General features: G+C 33.7%; 1 protein-coding gene across 1 annotated transcript in view; it reads left to right on the top strand.

The window, feature by feature from the left end:
• Positions 1–1,836: 1,836 nt before the first annotated feature.
• LOC138704499 (sphingomyelin phosphodiesterase-like) overlaps positions 1,837–23,835 on the top strand; it is a 101,814-nt gene continuing 79,815 nt past the window's right edge. The window contains exon 1 of the mRNA XM_069832426.1: positions 1,837–2,150. Within this exon, the coding sequence (XP_069688527.1) occupies positions 2,012–2,150 (139 nt within the window). The 5' untranslated portion in view covers positions 1,837–2,011. The remainder of the gene's footprint in view (positions 2,151–23,835) is intronic.

Here is a 23,835-nt window from a genome sequence, read left to right as displayed (position 1 = left end):
TACGTCAAGCACTTAAATATAATTTTATACAGTACAAGGCTACAAACTAATGTTTAGTACGTGTAACGAAGAAAGAAATGAACAATAAATTAACAATATCACAACCTAAAATTAACTCTCTTCAGAATGTCTCTGCGACAAAGTTTCAAAATCAGGAATTATGTCACTTACTGAAAGTCGTAGTTGATCACGAAGGTATTTGCCTGTCAATAGCGATATAGTTTTGGTTTTTACTATTTTAATTGTTGAAAATAATTTTTCACAAACGTAAGTTGTAGCGAACATGGCTTCAACAGAGCAAGCGAAAGAACGAAGCTTCGGATATTTATTTTTTGGCAAAGATTTGAAAGTTCAACATTTGTCAAGTCCTTACATCTAGCTTTCATTTGACATCACATAGTAAATCAGTGAGTTCAAATTGAAGAGCTAACCGCATTATTCGTACATCTGCTGAAAAAGGGTCGACGTACAGAGATGATGATGATGATGATGATGATGATGATGATGATGATGATGATGATGATGATGATGATGATAACAACAATAACACTTAACCTTTTAATGTTTCATCAGTAACATGTAGTATAATGCCGTTTTATGTTATACAACCGTTTTCCTCGTAATACTTGTGAACAAATCATACATTTAATATTCTCATAATATTGGCAGCAAAAAAATGCGTCCTCCCATCCTACTTGGAACTTTCGTACATGGTTTCGAGAGAGACATATGCCACTCGCAGGTCAGAGACAAATACAAATGGAACGGAGTTTGACTCCAGTGAGTGAGAGGGTGGGGGTTGGCGGAGGTTAGAAGCAAGCGAAATGCACAGCTATCACTGCGAGCCACAATGTCTCGCGAGTCACGTTCTCGCCACGGCTGCCTTAGTCAATGCAGTAGGGTTGCCAGACTTTTCTCTCCTTTGGTACTGAACATAATCCATTTGTGACAAAATACGGAGCTTTGTAACTGCATCATCGGTGGAACAATGACTCAACTCCCTTTAACTTACTTACTTACTGGCTTTTAAGGAACCCGGAGGTTTATTGCCGCCCTCACATAAGCCCGCTATTGGTCCCTATCCTGAGCAAGATTAATCCATTCTCTATCATCATATTCCACCTCCCTCAAATCCATTTTAATATTATCTTCCCATCTACGTCTCGGCCTCCCTAAAGGTCTTCTTCCCTCCGGCCTCCCAACTAACACTCTATATGTATTTATGGATTCGCCCATACGTGCTACACGCCCTGCTCACCTCAAACGTCTGGATTTAATGTTCCTAATTATGTCAGGTGAAGAATACAATGCGTGCAGTTCTGTGTTGTGTAACTTTCTCCATTCTCCTGTAACGTCATCCCTCTTAGCCCCAAATATTTTCCTAAGCACCTTATTCTCAAACACCCTTAACCTCTGTTCCTCTCTCAAAGTGAGAGTCCAAGTTTCACAACCATAAAGAACAACCGGTGATATAACTGATTTATAAATTCTAACTTTTAGATTTTTTGACAGCAGATTGGATGCCAAAAGCTTCTCATCAGAATAATAACAGGCATTTCCCATAAGGATTAATCGTGGAGAGTTCAAATCTGTGCTTATCCCTTTTCAATAAATTCATACTTGACCTTTTCTACACGAGCACCCTCGCATTGTGTACCATGTCAAGAAGACTACAATTATTACAAATCACGCCGTCTCACTCATGCGCGAACGAGATTCTCCCGCCTGCACTGACATTTCTTCCGCACTCTAGTTGTAAGGACAAGTTTTCCTTTACGTAATATAACCCGTCAGACTAGCTCCTACAGGTATACACAATTATGCGATTTGCTCAGCTTATTTATCTATATGAGCGGCGGAGAGATAAAAACTCGCCAGTTTTCAAGGTCTATAAACTAGTGTGGTAAATACGATTAGACAACATTGGATTCTTTTTTTCGCAGAATATGTTAATGCCCTACAGCTTGCACGTCCTACCTCCATTCTTGGGATATTCTCCGAGGGCTCCTCCATGGGAAGAAGAGGCAGTGTAACAAGAACCATGATCGTGCCGAGATGGGGCGCTCTGGTGTTCATAGCAGCGGTGGGCATAATAGTGATCGTGGTAACGACAACAGTGATTCTTCTCAAGGATGACGACACGACACCAAGTAAGTCACGAAATATAATATAATGTCACAGGAATTTATATTTAAAACTGTGAACTAATAGCTTATTGTATCAGTGTAACAATATACCGATCTTCAACTGACAGTGCACCAATTTATATCAAGGAACTTATAGTTGTGTTAGATTATAAAATGTTTTTATATTACGATCAGCTAATAGTTATTGCAACTGCTCCCAAGTACCTAATTATTGTATGAGAAGCGCGAATTCATAAATTTTTTATTGGAAAACTTACGGAGACTTGTACATGAACGCATGGAGGTATCATTACAAATATGCTAATGTTTAAACTTCATATGCACAGAAAGTTGAAGTCGTGATTTTATGTAATATTTACAGCGTTATAGTTAGGGCCGGGTATTTACGGAGATCGCGAAAATCACAACATAATAGATATACAATAGATGTTTACTAATATTTATGAATTAAGTGATTTTGATTAATAATAATATGCGGATAAAACAATCGCTACAAATCAAGAAATAGAGTTCTAATCGCGAAATATGAACACATTCGCGAATTATTACTATTGCGTCGTTTTATAGCGAATTTTAGGTTCTGAGTTTTTTTTTTCGGATTTTTTTTTTTTTTCACTTTAAGGGGAGAGGATGGTATTTTTTTAAACTTTTTTCCTATTTGGTGTAAAATATTAATTTTTTGTATGTAGAGAACTCATACCTGTAGAAACTCAACCAAAAATAAATATTTTGAAAAAAAAAATTATTTCGGGGCCCAGATTTGAAAAAAATATATACCCAATACAGGATTTTACTAAAATCGATATATCTAAACCATTTTAAAAAGTAAATTCATCCAGTTTTTTGCAATGTACTCGCAAAAGCATGCTCTACAAACTGTCTGTAACAGAATTTTGATATTAGTCCCTACGTTTGTAAAATAAACAATTAAAATTTAATAACACTTTTCTGAATTCCTTTCTTGCAAACAAACGGACGTAGTTTTAAAATGAAATCAATTAACAAACTTCTGTTACAGAGAAAAGTTTCCTAACAGTCTAAAGAATTTGTGTTCTAAATTTCATGCGTGTATGTTTAATAGTTAAGAAATTATATCCATTTTTGTCTGGCAATGTAGCAAAAAAATGAAGTTACCTAAACCGATAAAAGGGGGCGAGTGATTTAAAAATCCATAGCACAGGAAGTTTAAAAATAGCGTCTCAACATCCGATAAGGACACAAATACCCACAAAATGTTATGCAATGCATTCCACACATATCAAAGAGTATTTTAAAGATTTTTTTTAATTCAATTTACCGGAAACAACAATAAAAGGGGTCGAATGATTTAAAAATCCATAACGCAGGAAGTTCAAAAATGGCATCTCAACATTTGATAAGGGCACAAATACCCACAAAATATTATGCTATGAATTCCACAAATATCACAGAGCATTTCAAAGAAATTCTTTTCTTTTTTTTTTTTTATTTACTCATTTTTCGCCAAAAAATACCATCATCTCCCCTTAATTTGTTATATATCCAAGTAGGCTACATTACATGGTATTCCAGGTGTTCTGATTACATTAGTGAACTCAAAATACGGAGAATTCAACATTTCACTAATAATTTGAAAGTGTTAATTTGAAGGCTGCAAGTCTTTTTTCATTTTTAATGAATGTGTGCTAAATACATATCAATTCAACAAATATTGCCTATTGGCCATACCGCACCTTTACCAGAATCCAAAGAACGTTTAGTGTTAATTATTTGGAAAGTAATATTCATACTGAGTTAATAATTCACTTCCAAAATAATTGTATTTTCCAAAATTTCCATTAATCTCCGCCAAAAGTACAAATCAATCTCCAACAATCTCCGCCGACACCAATATTAAAAAACACAAATGATAAAATTAATCACCATAAATACTTGCCCTTGGTTATAGTGCATCCATCATTTAGGAGTTTTTATGGTGTGGGACATAAATTGTAGGTAGGACTACACATTTTTCCTTACTCGCTATTACATAGACTTACTGCGTATTTTTTAACATTGCATATACATACTGTAAATCTATACTGTAAGTATACACATGTCAAAACCTAATTATGTAAGGAGCTTGATTCTTTTTACTAGTAGTTCATAATAAGATGATCTTTAAATTAAACTATTATAAGGTAATAGTGTTTGTGAGATTAGTTATGCTGAAAAAAAATCATTTGATTTTCAAAACTCATCCTAATTAAAATTCGTAATATCTCTAAACATGTTTGAAATTATTTAATATCATAATAAATATGCACCTAAATGTTATGTCTCACATCTTAAAATATACATTAATGATCCACTATAACATTATAAAAATTATATTAAATTATGACTCCAACTTTAATACATTTTCAGTTTATATATTAGCAAATTTATAATGAATTTTTTAATTGTTCACGTTAAAGTCTCCTTAATGTAATAATAATGATAATACAGTAATAATAATAATAATAATAATAATAATAATAATAATAATAATAATGGGGTGCGATGGGAACTCTTTCTACATAAAGAAACTCCGATGGACTTTATTTTGTCCTAATAGTTTTATAAAATTTTTTGCATTTCACTTAATGTTCATCCTCATGTTTTTTCTAAATAATAATAATAATAATAATAATAATAATAATAATAATAATAATAATAATAATAATAATAATAATAATAATGGGATGCGCTGGGAAGTTTTTCTCCATCAAGAGACTTACAGGGATTTTTATTTTGTTCAAATAGTTTTATAAAATTTTTCGCATTTCATTTAATATTCATGATGTCCTTTTCTAAATAATAATAATAATAATAATAATAATAATAATAATAATAATAATAATGGGATGCGATGGGAACTTTTCCTCCATCAAGAGACTTACAGGGATTTTATTTTGTTCAAATAGTTTTATAAAATTATTCGCATTTCATTTAATATTCATTATGTTCTTTTCTAAATAATAATAATAAAAATAATAATAATAATAATAAAAATAATAATAATAATAATAATAATAATAATAATAATAATAATAATAATAATAAGGGGATGCGCTGGGAAGTTTTTCTCCATCAAGAGACTTACAGGGATTTTATTTTGTTCAAATAGTTTTATAAAATTTTTCGAATTTCATTTAATATTCATGATGTCCTTTTCTAAATAATAATAATAATAATAATAATAATAATAATAATAATAATAATAATAATAATAATAATAATGGGATGCGATGGGAACTTTTCCTCCATCAAGAGACTTACAGGGATTTTATTTTGTTCAAATAGTTTTATAAAATTTTTCGCATTTCATTTAATATTCATGATGTCCTTTTCTAAATAATAATAATAATAATAATAATAATAATAATAATAATAATAATAATAATAATAAACATACATAAACGCGTTTTAAAAATCATAATCATCATCGTAACCTTCACTGATTAACCTGTTATATACCGGTGTACGTCCCGTCTTAAAAAAGTTTTCTCCAAAATATTCAAATGCGGTACAATTTTAAAATGATTACCCTCAGCAACTTTGTGGTTTTCTCTTACTTCGTTTTCGTTTGGATTATTTGTAGATTTTTATTGTGAAATTCTGTTGGCTTCCGTTCTCTCAACATTCGTAAACCAATCTTTCCGATATCCGAATATCTTGTCAAGCAGACTGAAAATTCTGAGTCAGTTCCTGAATTCTTTATTTCATATACGACGTTATTTTACATTCAGCTCTTCATCAGGGTTTTCGTTTCTGAAAATGTAATTCTGTATTTCCGTAGTCTCGTTAAGATCCAGCATTCAGCGCCATAGATTACAGTGGGCACTGCCACTATCTTGTACAATCTGATGATATTTTTTTATATTAGCCCTTCCTTTGAGTTCTTACGATACGTCACGATATTGTATCACGTTACAGTTAGGCATTAATTGCTTTCTGAGATAAATACATTATGAAGAAAGGCGAATTGGAACGTATATTAACAGTGAAAGTGTTTATTGCCAAAATTTAATGAAGTTGAAGCCATTTGCATCTGCACTTGTTGTTTGTTGTTTAGTCAACTGTCTGAAGACAGATCTGAACCCCACAACTGATATCAACTAGGACCACTTACGAGGCAACTAGGTCAGGAGATAATAGGGTAGGGTGGCTAGTTCTTTTCCCCCTCCATTGCAGCCAAAAAAAAAGAAAAGATTTTCGCACGTAGGTTTTATTTATAGTTTCTTTTTTTAAAAGTTAGTGCAAACAATTTAGGGGAGGCAGAAGTGATAGAATAGGCACAGAAAAGAAAGTAACGAATGTGGACACAGGGGGTAAGAAAGATACGAATGAAATTGTGAGGGAATAGTCAATGAGTGAGAATGAGGGGATAAAATATATATAAGTGAAAAGAGGAAGAGAAGGAACCAAAGGTGGAAAAGTTGGAGAATTAACTAAAAGTGAATTTTAGGGATATTAAGAGCAGAATACTAAGTGCTGGTGATGCGGCAATGAAAGAGCGTGAGAATACTGAGAACAGAATACAGTGCTGTGGAAGACGCGATGAAAGAAAGTGAGAAAAAGTGAGTACAAACAAGTCAGGGATGAAAAAGTGATAGAATAGCACAGAGACGGTGACAAAAAGAGAAGAAAGTCAGTGGAGTGAGATGGATTATTTTATTATTATTTTATTGGGTTATTTTACGACGCTATATTAACATCTAGGTTATTTAGCGTCTGAATGATATGAAGGTGATAATGCCGGTGAAATGAGCCCGGGGTCCAGCACCGAAAGTTACCCAGCATTTGCTCGTATTGGGTTGAGGGAAAACCTCGGAAAAAACCTCAACCAGGTAACTTGCCCCGACCGGGATTCGAACCCGGGCCACCTGGTTTCGCAGCCAGACTCGCTGACCGTTACTCCACAGGTGTGGACAGTGAGATGGATATGGAAACAAAGAAGTGAAGTAGATAAGATATAAAAGGCAAGGAAGAAATGATAGTGGATAAGTCATGAAATATAAGAATAAGAAAATCGACAAAAATATGTAAATACTAGCCGTACCCGTGCGCTCCGCTGCACCCGTTAGAAATAAATATAAAGTAATTACATAATTAAAATAGGACATTTGATCCAGGGAACATTCGTGTTTGATAGAAGGATAAATCGTTTATTATGTTACTTAATTTAAATTGTATTTAAAATATTAAAATGCGATCATTTTGATCCAGAGACCACTCATTTGGTGCAATGACAATTCCTTTAACATGTTTCTTAATTGTTATTACCAATTATTTTTGGAAAAGCGAAAATTAACAGAAAAATTTTGGTTACAGATTTATTATTATGTTTATATTATATTATATTATGAAAAAGTGTGTTGATAACGGATGTACTCGAATTAGAAAGTTTTTAATTTGTTGTGGGAGCTCTTGAATCTCAGGAGGAACAGCTTTTACAACAGCGCAACATAATCTGCTTGGCTCATTACCCAATTTTTTTTTGCATTGCATTTATTGCATATGTATTTTATGTATTTTAACACGATTCAATTGAGCATAGTTAAAATTTGAATTATAAAATAATGGATTGCTAAGCTAACATACTATTACTGCATACTAAATCAATACACTCTCGTTGTTCGTTAATTCTCTGAGATAAAAATGTATATGTTCATAAACATTATTATAAGAAATACAGGAAATGAATATACAGAATAACCTATCAAGTTTTCTGTGCATAAGAAGCTATTTTAATCTTACCTGTCCTCAATTCACTCACAAGTTACTGTAATAACATTATAGCATTATGTCCATCCAGAGAAACTACACTTTCCAATCATGAAATAATAATTAATTATACAAATCGGTTAATTTAGATTCAGATATTACTTCATACAAACACAGAAACATTCTCTGTAGGCTATCTTTCATAGCTTTCGATTGTTGTGTCCAAGGCCCCTTATAGACGAAGTCATTTGTTTTTTATTTCACTACACCGCCTTAGATGGCAGTTATTTTAATTTTAAAACTCATTTATCTCATTAAATATCAGTCCTATCAAAATGTTTCAGAGAATAAAACTTATCAGAAATCATTTTTAAAGAAACTTTTGTTATGTAACATATTTCACAAAAATCAATAATAAGCGAGATATATCGATTTATTTAATTCAGGCCCCCTTATAACCCCCCTTTTAAATAACGTATTTTGAATGCCATATAGCCTATAATCTAAGTTAGAACGAACTTAATTTATATTCCAATTTTCATCGAAATCGGTTCAGCCATTATCGCGTGAAAAGGTAACAAACATACAGACAGACAGACAGACAGACATACAAACAAAAATTTCAAAAAAGCGATTTTCGGTTTCAGGGTGGTTAATTATATATGTTAGGATCAATTATTTTTGGAAAATCGAAAATTACCAGACAAATTTCGGCTACAGATTTATTATTAGTAGCCTATAGATGTAAATGGAGAATGTAATGAAAGTGGTTGCTAAGATAAATAGTAACAATAGGAAAATTAGTATATAGGTACTGAATAGGAATGATAGAAAATAGTACGCAATTTGTAATAAGGTAGAAAGTATAGAATAGTATTAGAACAAAGATTAGAGAGTAGAGTGTGGATAAGGTTTGGAAGTTAAGAGGTATGAGTATACAGAGTGTTAAGAAAAAAGTATCCAATATTATAGGAGGTGCTAGTATGCATCAAAACAAGAAAATAATGTCTAATAAACATGGGTCCTACAACACATAGTTTCTGAGATCTGAACACTTGTTCATAGGAGGTGCTCAATGTGACGTCCATTCATGGAAATGCATTCTCTGCCCTTCGGCGTAAGGAATCACGCACTCTTTGAAACTGACCTGGTTGTTCTTGTTAACCAGAAGTCTAGGGGATTTAGATTTGAGGAACGAGCATGCCAAGGTGTGGGGCCTCCTCAATCAATCCAGCGGTCCTGAAATATCAGCGTCAGGTGTTCACGCTCATTGCTGAAAAAATGTATTGGTATGCCATCATGCATGAACCACATCTGTAGTCTTTGCTGATATGGCACGTACTCCAGCAAGGTAGGCAATACATTAATTAGAAAATCCTGATAACGATCCCCAGTTAATCTCTGTGGTAGCACGTATGGCCCTAATCTATCGCCAAACACGCCTGCCCATACATTGATTGAGAATCGGTGCCGATACCTTTTTTTCTTCAACTGCATGGGGATTTTCATCAGCCCACACATGCTGATTACGAAAATTCACAACACCATCTCTGCTGAACCCCGCTCATATCCGCAACCAGACTATTCTTTTCAGTATTCCTTGGGACGTATCAGTATTCCAATGCCAGGGGTGTCAACTACGGTATGATTATCTGGTAGTCTGCTGTATTGTAGGGCAGAGAAATGCATTGCCATGAATGGACGTCACATTGAGCACCTCCTATGAACAAGTGTTCAGATCTCAGAAAGAATGTGTTGTAGGACCCATGTTTATTAGACTTTTTTTTCTTGTTTTGATGCATACTATCACCTCCTTAAATATTTGATACTTTTTAACACTTTTAGTAAGGGTTTATAAGGGAAAAGGGTATAAATGTAATAGGAGGAATACAAATGAAGGGTTAAAATGATAGTAATGCAAATGTAAATAAATGTGGTGATGGCACCATGTACAAAAATGTGAGGACCACCACTACATGTAGATAGATGTAACAGTTGTTGACAATAAAAATGCATATTCATATTTTATAGTCTCTTCCACTGCAAGGTCATTTCGCGACTGTCGCGACTGGAGTCATATATTATTGTTGATACTGTGGATTGCTGAAATTTATCGGCAAGCTCGCTTACATATATGCCATCTAGTAGTCATATCAGCAGACTTATCACTATGTACCAGTAGTGATAGAGCCTTGCGAAACAGCATCTGTTTGTGCTGAAAATGGGAACCAATCCCTCATTTATCTTTTAAATACTTTAACTAGATTCCTAGTCATTTTATGGCCGAGGAAACCACTGAAACCCGGATCAGGTTAGCTACTCCCAAAAGATTTGAAACCGAGACCTCCCAAATGCAAGTTCAGTGTTTTATCACAGAGTTAGCTTGCTCAGTGAATTTATTTTCTGACAATTACAGTATGTGCAAGCCTTATTGATACAATGTAAGAATGTACCCTTCTAAACAGAGAACTTGACACACTACTTTATTGGGTCATGGCGGTCGAGTAGAGCAGGTGTTACGGCAATTGGCTACAAACTACAAAGTTCCGGCTTCAATTCCGAATGGTGGACCTCTGGAACGTGTATTACTCGTATCTACATTCTGTGAAAATAACAAAGCTGTTACTTACTTATTTACTTACTTACATACGGGTACAAATGGCTTTTAAGGAACCCGGAGGCTCATTGCCGCCCTCACATAAGCCCGCCATTGGTCCCTATCATCATATCCCATCTCCCTCAAATCCATTTTAATATTATCCTCCCATCTACATCTCGGCCTCCCCAAAGGTCTTTTTCCCTCCGGTCTTCCAACTAACACACTATAAACATTTCTGGATTCCCCCATACGTGCCACATGCCCTGCTCATCTCAAACGTCTGGATTTAATGTTCCTAATTGTCAGGTGAAGAATACAATGCGTGCAGCTCTGCGTTGTGTAACTTTCTCCATTCTCCTGTAACTTCATCACTCTTAGCCCCAAATATTTTCCTAAGAACCTTATCCTCAGAGACCCTTAATCTCTATTCCTCTCTCAAAGTGAGAGTCCAAGTTTCGTAATTATACAGAACAACCGGTAATATAACTGTTTTATAAATTCTAACTTTCAGATTTTTTGACAGCAGACTAGATGACAAAAGTTTCTCAACCGAATAATAATAGACATTACCCATATTTATTCTGTGTTTAATTTCCTCCCGAGTGTCATTTATATTTGCTACTGTTGCTCCAAGATATCTTAATTTCTCCACCAGGATAAAAATGTAATTTTTAAATAAATGTTGCACATTACTTTTGGAGTGACCGTCTAATAATTGCTTTAAATTACTTTAAATATCATAATTACTTATTTTATATAGTTAACAAACAACACAGAAACCCTATCTTCTTCTTTCTTTCCATGGGGCAAGATCAGCAGCTTACTGCCGAAGTTGCCCCAATTGGCAGGAAAAAAATTATTAATCAGTACCCTTAATAGAGGCTTGCAACCGGCTTGCCAAGCTCAGTTTGGTACAGATTTAGTAATTCTAATAATGATGCCACTCACTAATATCGTCAATGTTATCGTTACGGTTCCTTAAGGTACTCAATATCATAATTATAATAAGCCATGAGTTAAAAAATATATTTACTTGTCAGAACTGCAAATATCGCTCTATACCATACAAGCGTTATTCACAGCAAGCGGCCATGTTTTCTCAATACGCTACCCTCTAAACAAGCTCCTATTTGCTCAGGTCTTGGAAACAAATGCTATGACGAAGTTGCCCCTAATGCCGAACTTGCCCCGGCCTCCCCTTCCCTTTGGTACGCGTACCACTGGTTGAGAAACATTACTTTAGACGATGCGGCTATGTCATGAAAACCTTTACTTCTTACATTATTTTACTGCGTCATACGTATTATCTGTCTGAAAACTTTCCACGTAGCGAACATGTAAAAGGAAGAGTAAGAAACGGAGAACCATAAAATATGAATAACATAAACTGTTCAAATTGTCTCACAACAGCGGAAACAGAGGGCAAAAAAATATATTATTTCCTCATGACTAAACAATATCACTAAAGGAAAAAGTTCACAAGAATAGGAAGTGTGTGTCCGGTCCCCTTGGCGACTAAAAAACTTACATGACTCTAGGAGAAAATAACGGAAGATTGTTTAATTTTACTTGATGTTTAATCGATTATTTATCGACGCTGTATTAACTACAGTACTAAGTTATTTAGCTTCGATGGTATTTGGCAAGATAAGACAGAGTATTGGCCATGGATTACGTGACATTCGTCTTACAGTTCGGAAAAACCGAAGAAGAAAACTAACAAGGTGATCGAGCCCAAGCGGGAACCGAACCCAGGCCCAAAATCAGTAGGCAAACTCGCTACCGCCTGAGTTAAGGCGGTGGTTAAATAATGCATAAGACATCTGGGAGAGAAAAGAGACGATGTCTTCAATATAACACATACTATCTTATTCACGGTTTTGCGCTTTTCCAAACGATTCAGTTTCTGATCATATCTCGAACGATATTCTCGTTTAGCGTTTTTTTTTCTATTCAAAAGGCACACATGGATGAAATTCATTTAATATGAACCCACTGATTTTTTAGTTCGATTTCCTGCATTTTAAAAGAATATTTATGATACGATTGTTAAAACGGCATTTAATTTTGTGAATAGGAATATTTGCGAAACGAGGCCACAGGGAGAGTGTAGCAAACCTACGAACAAAATAATTTTAAAATGTGTGCCGTACTCAATTTTTAGACAGCTGTTCAGTATTGATAAATACATTAGATAATTTATTTAGATATTATACCTTGATAACAAAGATATTCGTGTAGAATTATAAATGCAGAACATTGTTGAAATAATAGATACATATAGATTACAAAAGCACAATCACATACGAAGAATGGATCCGAACCGCATAACCTCTACAAATATTTACCTAACGGTAGAAGAGGAGTGGACAGACCCATGAAAAGATGGAGAGACCAATTTTAAAAACTCTCTGAAAACGGAGCAGGCCAAATGGCTTACGCCGGAATGTTTATGTTGATGATTACATTTGGCATATATAGAACTGATAGCTGGCGGCAAATGTATGAATCGGCGTTTACAGTATTGATCGACATGACAGGGTGTGGCATTAAATACCATCTGGCGGTAATTTTATGAAATATTAAGGTTAGAGTTTAAACTCGCGTTCGAAACTGAAGAAATAAATGAAGCTGCAGGGAGAGTGACATTGGAATTATTACCAGCAAAATCAAAATCAAGGAATAAAAACGATATGTAATACAACACGTTTATGGAACTGTGCAAGATAAAGAATGTTCAAAGTAAGCAAGTACAGCGAAAAGATTCTTCCCACTCTTTCAGACCATATTCCAAACCCTAATTTACTTCCCATAAATTCTGGCAAGTGTGTTAAAAGTAAAAAGATGTGGTTATCAATAAAATACAATAGTTGTTAAAGCAATTATTTCATTTGTGTACGTTTTTTGAACTAAAAGTCAGTCATTTTTTAAAATACATCTGGCGTTGTTTCAACCGTTTTATTGATCGGTTGCGATTGCTGCTGTGTGACATCTGGTAGGAAACAACTGACAATCAGCGCAAACAGTTGAAAGTCAGTGTTAAAATTGCTTTTTATATAACCATATCGTAATGCAACTAATAAGCCTACGTAAAGAGACATCAAAAACTTTTTCCTTGCATTTTTAACTATGTCCTGATTATACCTATGCAGTGTAAAATATTACCATGACAACTAACACCATTAAGCAAAGCCTGCATGATATAGTAAAAAAAAAAAACAAGGTATAATAAAAATGTAAGGAAAATGTTTTTTATGTCACTGTACCTAATTGTAGAACTGAAAATTGCAGTCAGCGGCTCTGGAATAAAACAATTGAAGATTAGTGCTGCAAGGTAACTTTGCGACACTACTTTCTTTATCTTCTATATCGTCGAGTTGCATCTTGAAAATTCATCTCTGCGACAAGTGCCAGCCAAACGTATTATTATACCAAACTTTATAGCTAAATATTCTGTATGATGAGCTACCACCAAAAATGTACGTATCTCGTCTCTTGTGAAAACATTAGACTTTTTTGCTACATACCGAACTGATTTTCTTTTCAAGAAAGCGATTAAACTCCTAAAGTTCGATATATCAACACTACATAACGAAGACTTTAACATGGAATAAATAGACCATAATGTTGAAGATTTCATTATTTCCCATTTCTCCAGAAAATACGCCAACATCACATTCTCACTAATTTTTCCTGACATTTTTCTTTTTGCACGAATCCGTGAGTAAATCACGTTCTCGCTCACACCGATTTTTAGATTTCTCAGGCAGCATACTAGTCGCCACTTTAAGTACCTCGGGTGGAGTTCCTCCAAAATCTTCATCAATTTCGTCAAATTCCATTATAATTTTCAATTAATCTTCATATCATCGATCTTCTAAATGTTTTAATCACTGCCTACTGGATCGCATCCATAGGATGTGATCCAGGAGACAGTGGTTTTAATAATAATAATAATAATAATAATAATAATAATAATAATAATAATAATAATAATAATATCAACAATAAGCAACAACACACTAACGCGTAAGTATACAAACATTTGAACAACTACTAATCGATTAGATATTTCTAGTTCTTATTCTTAACTTTCCAAATTAAAATAAATTTTTATTTATCATAATTATTATACTAAATACAAATTTACTTATATTATGATATGATTTTAATAATAATAATAATTTATTTATTATTATTAATATTTGTGTGCTGAACAACAGCCAGAGGCCAATTATAGTTCAGCACAATACACAAACAGAAGATACAAATGTGCAAAACAAAAATAAATAATATCTTAAATAACAAAAACATACATAAATAAATAGAGTACAAACAGTAAAAACTAATAATCAAAACGAAACTAAACCTTAAAAGGATCTAAATTGTGCCCATGCAAATTGGCATATTTTATGCATCTACAGACTGGAGAAAGTGATTTTGAATTTCGGTTATAAAAATTTTTTTGAAATCTTAAACCTTTTGTAGGAATACGAAGGCTGATATTGTTTATGATAGACTCACAATCAATATCACCATTGATAACTTTGCAAAGAAATTGATCATCAAGATTTAGACGTCTAGCATAGAGGCTACAACAGTTAAAATATTTACAGGTAATCTCATAGTTAAAGTCAGTGGAATTGGGTATATATCGAAAAGCACATAAGAAAATAAATTTTCTTTGAATATTTTCCAATTTAACCGAATCGGTTGAAGTAATGGAATTCCAGGCTACAGATGCATATTCAAGTTTAGAGCGAACCAAAGTAAAGTATAGAATTAATAGTGACTCAGGAGTAGAAAAAGAATAGGTTATAGACCTTATTAAACCAAGCATTCTTATTGAATGATTATAAATATATTGAACATGATCGTGAAAGTATAATTTAGAATCGAGTAGTACACCAAGATCTTTTATAGAATTTTTCCTAATAATACAGGCGTTATTAAGAGAATAATTAAATTTTATGGAAGTAGTTTGTCGAGAGTACGAAATGACAAAAGTTTTTGTTTCATTAATTTTCATTCCATTAATGTCAGACCAAAGTCCAATGGAGTTAATATCATTTTGAAGAGTTTGGCAATCGGCAGAACTATTTATTGAGCGAAAGATTTTGAGATCATCAGCAAATAACAGGTAGTTTGAACTTATTCTTTTACATATGTCATCAATAAATAATAAAAATAATAGAGGGCCCAATGTAGATCCTTGGGGAACTCCACATAAACAATTAAATGGGTCCGAGAGAGAATCACCTAGACGAACACAACATTGTCTATTAGTTAAATAGTTTTCAAACCAGCTCACGTAGTTAGAAGAGAGACCAAAGTTTTTAAATTTATTTATCAGAATATTGTGAGGTACAACATCAAACGCTTTGCTAAAGTCGATATAAATTGAGTCAATTTATAATAATAATAATAATAATAATAATAATAATAATAATAATAATATCAACAACAAGTAACAACACACTAACGCGTAACTATACAAACATATGAACAACTACTAATCGATTAGATATTTCTAGTTCTTATTCTTAACTTTCCAAATTAAAATAAATTTTTATTTATCATAATTATTATACTAAATATAAATTTACTTACATTATGATATGGTTTTAATATAAATTAAATAATAATAATAATAATAATAATAATAATAATAATAATAATAATAATAATAATAATAATAATAATAATAATAATAATAAGTAACAATACACTAACGCGTAACTATACGAACATATGAACAACTACTAATCGATTAGATATTTCTAGTGCTTATTCTTAACTTTCCAAAATAAATAATTTTTTATTTATTATAATTATTATACTAAATAAAAATTTACTTACATTACGATATGGTTATATAAAAAATAGTATGTAACATACGTCTTGAAATGCTCGTTGCGATCCTCGCATGATATGCAACCCTCAGTAAACATGGGGTTGCAACTAATTACACTCGGATGCGTAATGTGTGTCTTTCAACATTAATATTACAATATACTATTTCGCACGTGTTAAATGTAGGTACCTTCGCATGCTACCACATAATAGCCAATTTTTTAAACACTTACCTAGCGTTAACAGCTGTACTTACGTAAATGGCTGTAAAAAGATAATTTACATAATCTCAAAAAGAAAGTAACATATCTAACTTCGTTTATGGATTGTACGGCATAAGTAAGTGCATAATTATAATTTATTTTGCACAAAATGGCAAAAAAATATGTAGCTATTATCTATTGTAATCGTTAACAGGCTAATAACATTTGATTATTAAAACTGATATTGAAAGGTGATACATTATGCTGAAAGGGAGATACAAGTATATTTCATACTTAAGAACAAAGGAACAGTACTGTGAAATCAAACCGTTCAAGGGAAAGCTGTAATAGAGTCTTGACTACCATAGAAATGTATATTTTTATAGAAAAATAATATTTTCTTATTTCCGCAATGACTAAGATTTATACTAATGATTTTTAAGAATAATTCTATTTCATTCTTCATTCTTGTATGCACTCTATTAACACATATATAATAATAAATAAGGAGTGGATTCCTATGTAATTAAATATTCTTTCTGCGTGTGATAAAACACAATTAACGAAGTTAAGAATTCCGAACATGAAGTTTCAAGTTTAAAACCCGAATTTTATTTCACATAAAAACACATATTTTCACAAAAAAATTATGTAAGTACATATTTTCAGGAAATTTATTATGAACACATAAATCTTGGAGTTTTTTTACTTAAATAATTTTTATAAGAACTTTTAAATATTTTAAAACTAAATCAATTATATCACTCAGAAGTACGTTATCTTCTTTAAGAATTCTTGGTTGCTTCGTGTTTCTAAGCGCTATGTGGTGTATCCGTGATCCATTTTTGTAATAGTATCGCCTCAAGTTCTGAGAACTGCTAGGCAGCATATCAGCGTTATTATTAGAGAATAAATTAATATGGACAAGGAGGAGAGATCTTGCAACACATAATTAGGAATGTTTATTGTTGCTGAAGATGATTTCATTCCACGCTTTGTTTGTCAAACACAACAGATAAGAGCTCCTGTATAAATATTTGGCTATTTAATTTAAACAAATCTCTCGTCTCTCGCTCATGCCTATCAAGTAAGGCAATACATCTTGTTGTGATTCCTGTTATCGGGCTTCGTCAATCGATATCCTTCAGGATATACTGAAAGATGGTTATTTAAAAAACGATTTGGCTTTCCTGTTAGCAAATTTAAGCTTTTGGTGTGACACCATAAAAAACTCGAAACATCCAAAAACCTGTTGTCTGAAACAGGGAGGTGCGTGCCGTGGAAATTAAACTAGACTCGCTACCAGGTTCAGAAGCACAATTACTAAGGGACAAATTCCAGAATGGGAAAAACAGTGGATATAAAAAAATGTGTAAAGTTCCTCAAGTATTGGAGGGTGTGCCTGTAGGTGAAATTGACGGTGTTTGTGTTTGTGACATTCCTCTCTTTAAATATGCACGTCTGACGTCCTGTGATGTGGAAAGATCGTTGTCACAGTATAAGTCGTTGTTCAGAGATGATCGGCATGCATTTGTGATGGAGAATTTGGAGATGATCTTTGTTGTTCACTGCAATTCTCGGACAACTACTAGCACTTAAATGTGTTGGCGAGTACCTGGTAATTTTTTTTTCAAGCTAAGTAAGGTATTTTTGTCACATTAAAAAAAAATTTATATTTTTTTTAATTTTAGCAAATATTTTCGTACTTTTTAGCACATAAGAATCCGCTCCCTAATAATAACTCATTAGCTGTTATGTTACTTAAATTAATAAATAATGATTTTACTGTGTTACCATAACATCGTTATTTAAAATGTTAACATAGTAAAATCGTTATTTCTTAATTTAAATAACTTAGCAATTGGATAAAATTTTGGACCGACCCAACTCCATTAGACCTAGATTAAAACATTTTTTCGACAAAAATAAATGATACCCTACATATGGAGAATGTCACATACTAACATTATTTATTTATCTTGAATAATTCAAAAGATATGAGAGATTATATCAGCACTTCAAAATAATAAGTATGTATATTTGTATATTTTTTGGGGAAAATAATTATAATCGATTTAAAATAATTTTAGTTTACAACATAGCCACATGTTCAAGCTTTAATTTGATACCCAGTGAAGTCTTTTGCCCAAATGGAAGTCTGCTTTTTGTCCGTCGGAAGAATAATAAATGCCGGAAAATGTAAAATAGGAGAAAATAGACACTGAAGATGGCGTAAGGTATATAGAAAGTATAGTGCGCTTATATTATAAATGCCCAAATAATTATGAAATTATTGAGATAATGGGTACAAGTTATCAGTGGCGGCTCGTGAACTTGTGGATTGGGGGCGCTGCAGTAGATTTTGGTATATACAAATTTCACTTCAATCTTCTCCGCAAGGGAAAGTTGAGAAAAATTAATATTCTGTAATTCACACACACTCATGCTTGCACATTTGCACTGGTTAAGTTACGGTACTAAGATGCCACACCAAAGTAACACTCGGATATACTGATGGTGAACAATTTTCTAAAACTGGAAAGACGTCTCTTTCGTATTTTACATGCTATATCAAAAGGATTCTACTCGCGCAAACATTTTGAGTTAAGGAGGCTGGATATATAATAATAAGGCAAAAGAGGATATTAATTTCGTTACATTAACTCGATAAGATTCTACAACAATAAGTATGTGAAGAGAAAATAAAAATTTTGTCATTAAGTTTCAAGGGAATAGAGACTCCATTTGACGCAGCATTACAATAGCGGTGTGGGAGGGGAGGAAAGATCTTCCCTTGTGGCCTGGCTCTGCAAGCCACTGCAGCAAGATATGGGTTTTAAACAGCGGCAGTTTCCCTCTGCTTCCCTTCACCTCTCTACCCCCTGACCAAGCAAGACACACTCTCTATGATCTGTCCCACCCTGCAGATCCCAGGACGACTTTGAATGCAGTGTCAATTCCAATACAGTCGACGCGCAAAACGATTATACATCAGATAATAGTACATATTCCCGGCCAGATAAAATATAAAGTAATTTACTTAAGAAAAGCTATAAAAATTATTCTACAAATTAAAATAAAAATTATTTTTATTTTCTTGACAAAGAAGGGAGTGCTGCAGCTCCGCATCTCTTATGGGCGAGCCGCCCCTGCAAGTTATATATTTTTGAAAACTAGGAGAAATGAGCTTCCAGGTGAGGCAAAAACTTTATTTACTAAAATTTTGAAGATATATGACATTCCTAGAGTCGATCTAAACCTTAACGATGTTTGCAACTGCAGAAGTTATAATATAGCATCGAAATTTAATATGGGCTAGAAACGACCATCAGATTTGGTCTGCAACCATCTCTCAGGGACGGGATTTCTTCACCTGCCTTCAGTCTACGACAAGGGATTCATACCTTTTCTTTCCACCTGGAAGAATCCAAAGTAAGGCTTTTATGGCACATTAAACGGTTAGGTACAGCTTACAGCAGTATAATTTTGGAAATAATCAATATTTTTTTCCCTCCATTACTGTATTTTGTACAGTAGTGGCAAAAAAAAAACCGGACCGACCCTTGTAGCCTATTTTCAGAGTCTTATTCACTCCAGAGCACGATAGACTGGTAACTAAGACTTTCGTGGTTCGAATCCTGCCTGGGAAGGAAACTTTTTTTTGTCCCTTATTCAAATTTATTCCCAATACTTTTCGATTGCAGCGATATTTTACTACTTAATTAACTTATTATTCTCATAACATGAATTTTACCAGGAATTGAAAAGTATTGGGAATATATTTGAATAAATTTCCCAGGCAGGATTTGAACCACGAAAGTCTTAGTTACCAGTCTATCGTACTCTGGAGTAAATACTCTGAAATCAGTTACAAGGATCGGTACTTTTTTTTTGCCACTGCTGTACAATAATGAAAATTAGTATGTGTAAGACACTGTCGTCCTGCTATATGAAAAAAATATTTTTACGAATTAAAACATTATTTACATGTTTTTTTTTTTTTTTTTTTTTTTCAAAATTCAGTTCACTGTGCAGTGATGAAGTGTTTCCCACATAATTACAAAAATTATCCAACATTCTGTCATGAAATTTTTTGTGTGTATTTATGCATGTCATATCTACAACATGATGCAAGATCACTTCTCTATCTTTGGTAGATTGTCTGATAAAAAATAAATTCATTTAAAAAATTGTAAAATATCAGTACTTTCTTCTAATACAAAATAATAAAAACAATATATTATTTATTAAGGAATGTAGTTGGAAGAGCATGATATTGTAAATGTGAGTTTTAGTAATAAAATAAAAGAGAGAGAACATGAAAAATTTAACAAGTTTATGAGTTATGAGGGAAACGCTTCATCACTGCACAATGAACTACCACCATTATGAATTTTGAAACAGAAAAAATATAAATAAGTATTTTTAAATCGTAAAAATATTTTTTCCATGTAGCAGAAGGACAGTGTTTTACACATACCAATTTTCATTATGGTACAAGATACAGTAATGGAGAGAAAAAAATGTTGAATATTTCCAAAAAATTTACTGCTCTAAACTGTACCTAACCCCTTAAAATCCATTACCAGCAGCAGGATTGGAAACCGCGAAACTCAGATTCAAAGGCTAACGTGGTAATCAGTTCCACGAGGACGGCAGTCTGGGTGCTGTGAGGCACAAGGAACGAGAGTTGTCGACCTTGGTAAAAGCTCTGCCCGCCCGAATGTTCTTCTAAATAAAAAATTATGGCCCTGTTACTGCTGAAAGATAACTATTGTACTGTAAGAATACCCTAATTAAAGAAAAGTTATTACAAATTCTTATGCTATAGATAGCTATGAATGTTATCACTTGCAGTCCGACCACACAGCACCGACCATTAGTAATTAGCTAACAGCCTGGGGCACTCCAACTCAGCTGACTAATGGACACACATGTTTTTTTCAACTTTCGTTTGCGGACACACCAAAACAAATGTCGGAAAGAATGAGTTCTGGAAAATATTTTGTTAGATAATGGCCTTGGTCCAGGTACAGTACACTGCTATGTAAAGTTCCTGAACCAACACTCCTACATTTACGTCAGAGTTGGAAAAACCTATTCTCGAATTGCGTAAGGAGATTGCAAAACTGTAATATATGTTATTTTCTCTTATTCATCACAGATTAAAAATACTGTAGTCTCATCGCGGAAATTGCATGGAATTTTCATTTAGCAAATCTTATTCCTTTTCCTGCAGCATTTTTAGAACTAAAACTTTTGCATAACTACCAAGAATCTTAATTCAGTGGTTTAGCAACAGTAGGCTTCATCATTGACTCAACTATTCGGCCAGAATCATGCGATGTCCAATCTTCCGACGTTCATGTCGCATATTGGAACACACAATTCCTTATTACAAGGAAAAAGACAACTTATTATCCATAGATGTGGTAGATATGATGGCTGGAGCACACGGTACAATCACTCGCCTCTTTGTAAATTTCTGTCGCAAGTTTGGTCTCCCTTCTGTTCTAATGATAACGGTAGAGATTGCTACTGTAAAAGGATCTCTTGCAATTCAAAGGGGACATATATGATTTTTAAAACTTCTACAATTTTCATCCACAATGTATGAAATTTAAACTAAATAAACAGGCCTACAATGCTATCATCTGTACAAAATGTTCTGCCATTAGGGCTAATACTTACTTACTTACAAATGGCTTTTAAGGAACCCGAACGTTCATTGCCGCCCTCACATAAGCCCGCCAGGGGTCCCTATCCTGTGCAAGATTAATCCAGTCTCTATCATCACACCCCACCTCCCTCAAATCCATTTTAATATTATCCTCCCATCTACGTCTCGGCCTCCCTAAAGGTCTTTTTCCCTCCGGTCTCCCAACTAACACTCTATATGCATTTCTGGATTCGCCCATACGTGCTACATGCCCTGCCCATCTCAAACGTCTGGATTTAATGTTCCTAATTATGTCAGGTGAAGAATACAATGCGTGCAGTTCTGTGTTGTGTAACTTTCTCCATTCTCCTGTAACTTCATCCCGCTTAGCCCCAAATATTTTCCTAAGCACCTTATTCTCAAATACCCTGAACCTATGTTCCTCTCTCAGAGTGAGAGTCCAAGTTTCACAACCATACAGAAGAACCGGTAATATAACTGTTTTATAAATTCTAACTTTCAGATTTTTGGACATCAGACTGGATGATAAGAGCTTCTCAATCGAATAATAACACGCATTTCCCATATTTATTCTGCATTTAATTTCCTCCCGAGTGTCATTTATATTTGTTACTGTTGCTCCAAGATATTTGAATTTTTCCACCTCTCCGAAGGATGAATCTCCAATTTTTATATTTCCATTTCGTACAATATTCTGGTCACGAGACATAATCATATACTTTGTCTTTTCGGGCTAATACTTTTGAAATTATATTTTTAGAATATAATGCATATTGACGTTACTAAAGAGGCTCTTTGCGTCAAAGTGTTCAAAATTTTTAGTTCATATTTGCTCAAAAGCTTGAAAATAGTCATGGAAATAATTAATTAGGTTTTTTGAGCTCAGTCTAAATAGAGAATCACAATACATTTTATTTCCATTTCAGTGTTTCCTACATTTCGTATCAAATCTGGACCAACATTTAGCCGATGTCCATACTTATTCATATTGTTAATGTTATGTTTTATTTAACGACGCTCGCAACTGCAGTGGTTATATCAGCGTCGCCGGATGTGCCGGAAGTTTGTCCCGCAGGAGTTCTTTTATATGCCAGTAAATCTACTGACATGAGCCTGTCACATTTAAGCACACTTAAATGCCATCGACCTGGCCCGGGATCGAACCCGCAACCTTGGGCATAGAAGGCCAGCTCTACATATTGTATAGGGTATTTCAAAAGTCAGTTCAAACATTAAAACACTATAAACATTATAATATTTGAGATCATATCACAGTGTTGGGCAAACAACGGGGTTTACAAAACACTGGGAAGATGTCCGCCGTTCTCTTGTTCAACGTACAGCATTCTGTCTGCGATACCATGCACAGCATTTTGCAGATAATGTCTTCGAATATTGGCAATTTCTTGCGAGATGGCATCTTTCAGTTGCAGCAGGGTTGTTGGATGTGTCAGGAAAACTCGTTCTTTAAGGTAACCTCACAAGCAAAAGTCGGCCGGATTGAAATCTGGAGATCGCGGAGGCCACATTGTTGGAAAGTGCCTACTGGTGACACGATCGCCAAACATCTGGTAATTAATTGTTTTTCAGGGATAAAGATGTGGGGTATAGCGCCATCTTGCATGA

Source organism: Periplaneta americana, chromosome 8 (genome assembly GCF_040183065.1).
Source record: "Periplaneta americana isolate PAMFEO1 chromosome 8, P.americana_PAMFEO1_priV1, whole genome shotgun sequence".
Classification (NCBI taxonomy): Eukaryota; Metazoa; Arthropoda; class Insecta; order Blattodea; family Blattidae; genus Periplaneta; species Periplaneta americana.
This window is presented reverse-complemented; position numbering and strand designations above follow the sequence as displayed.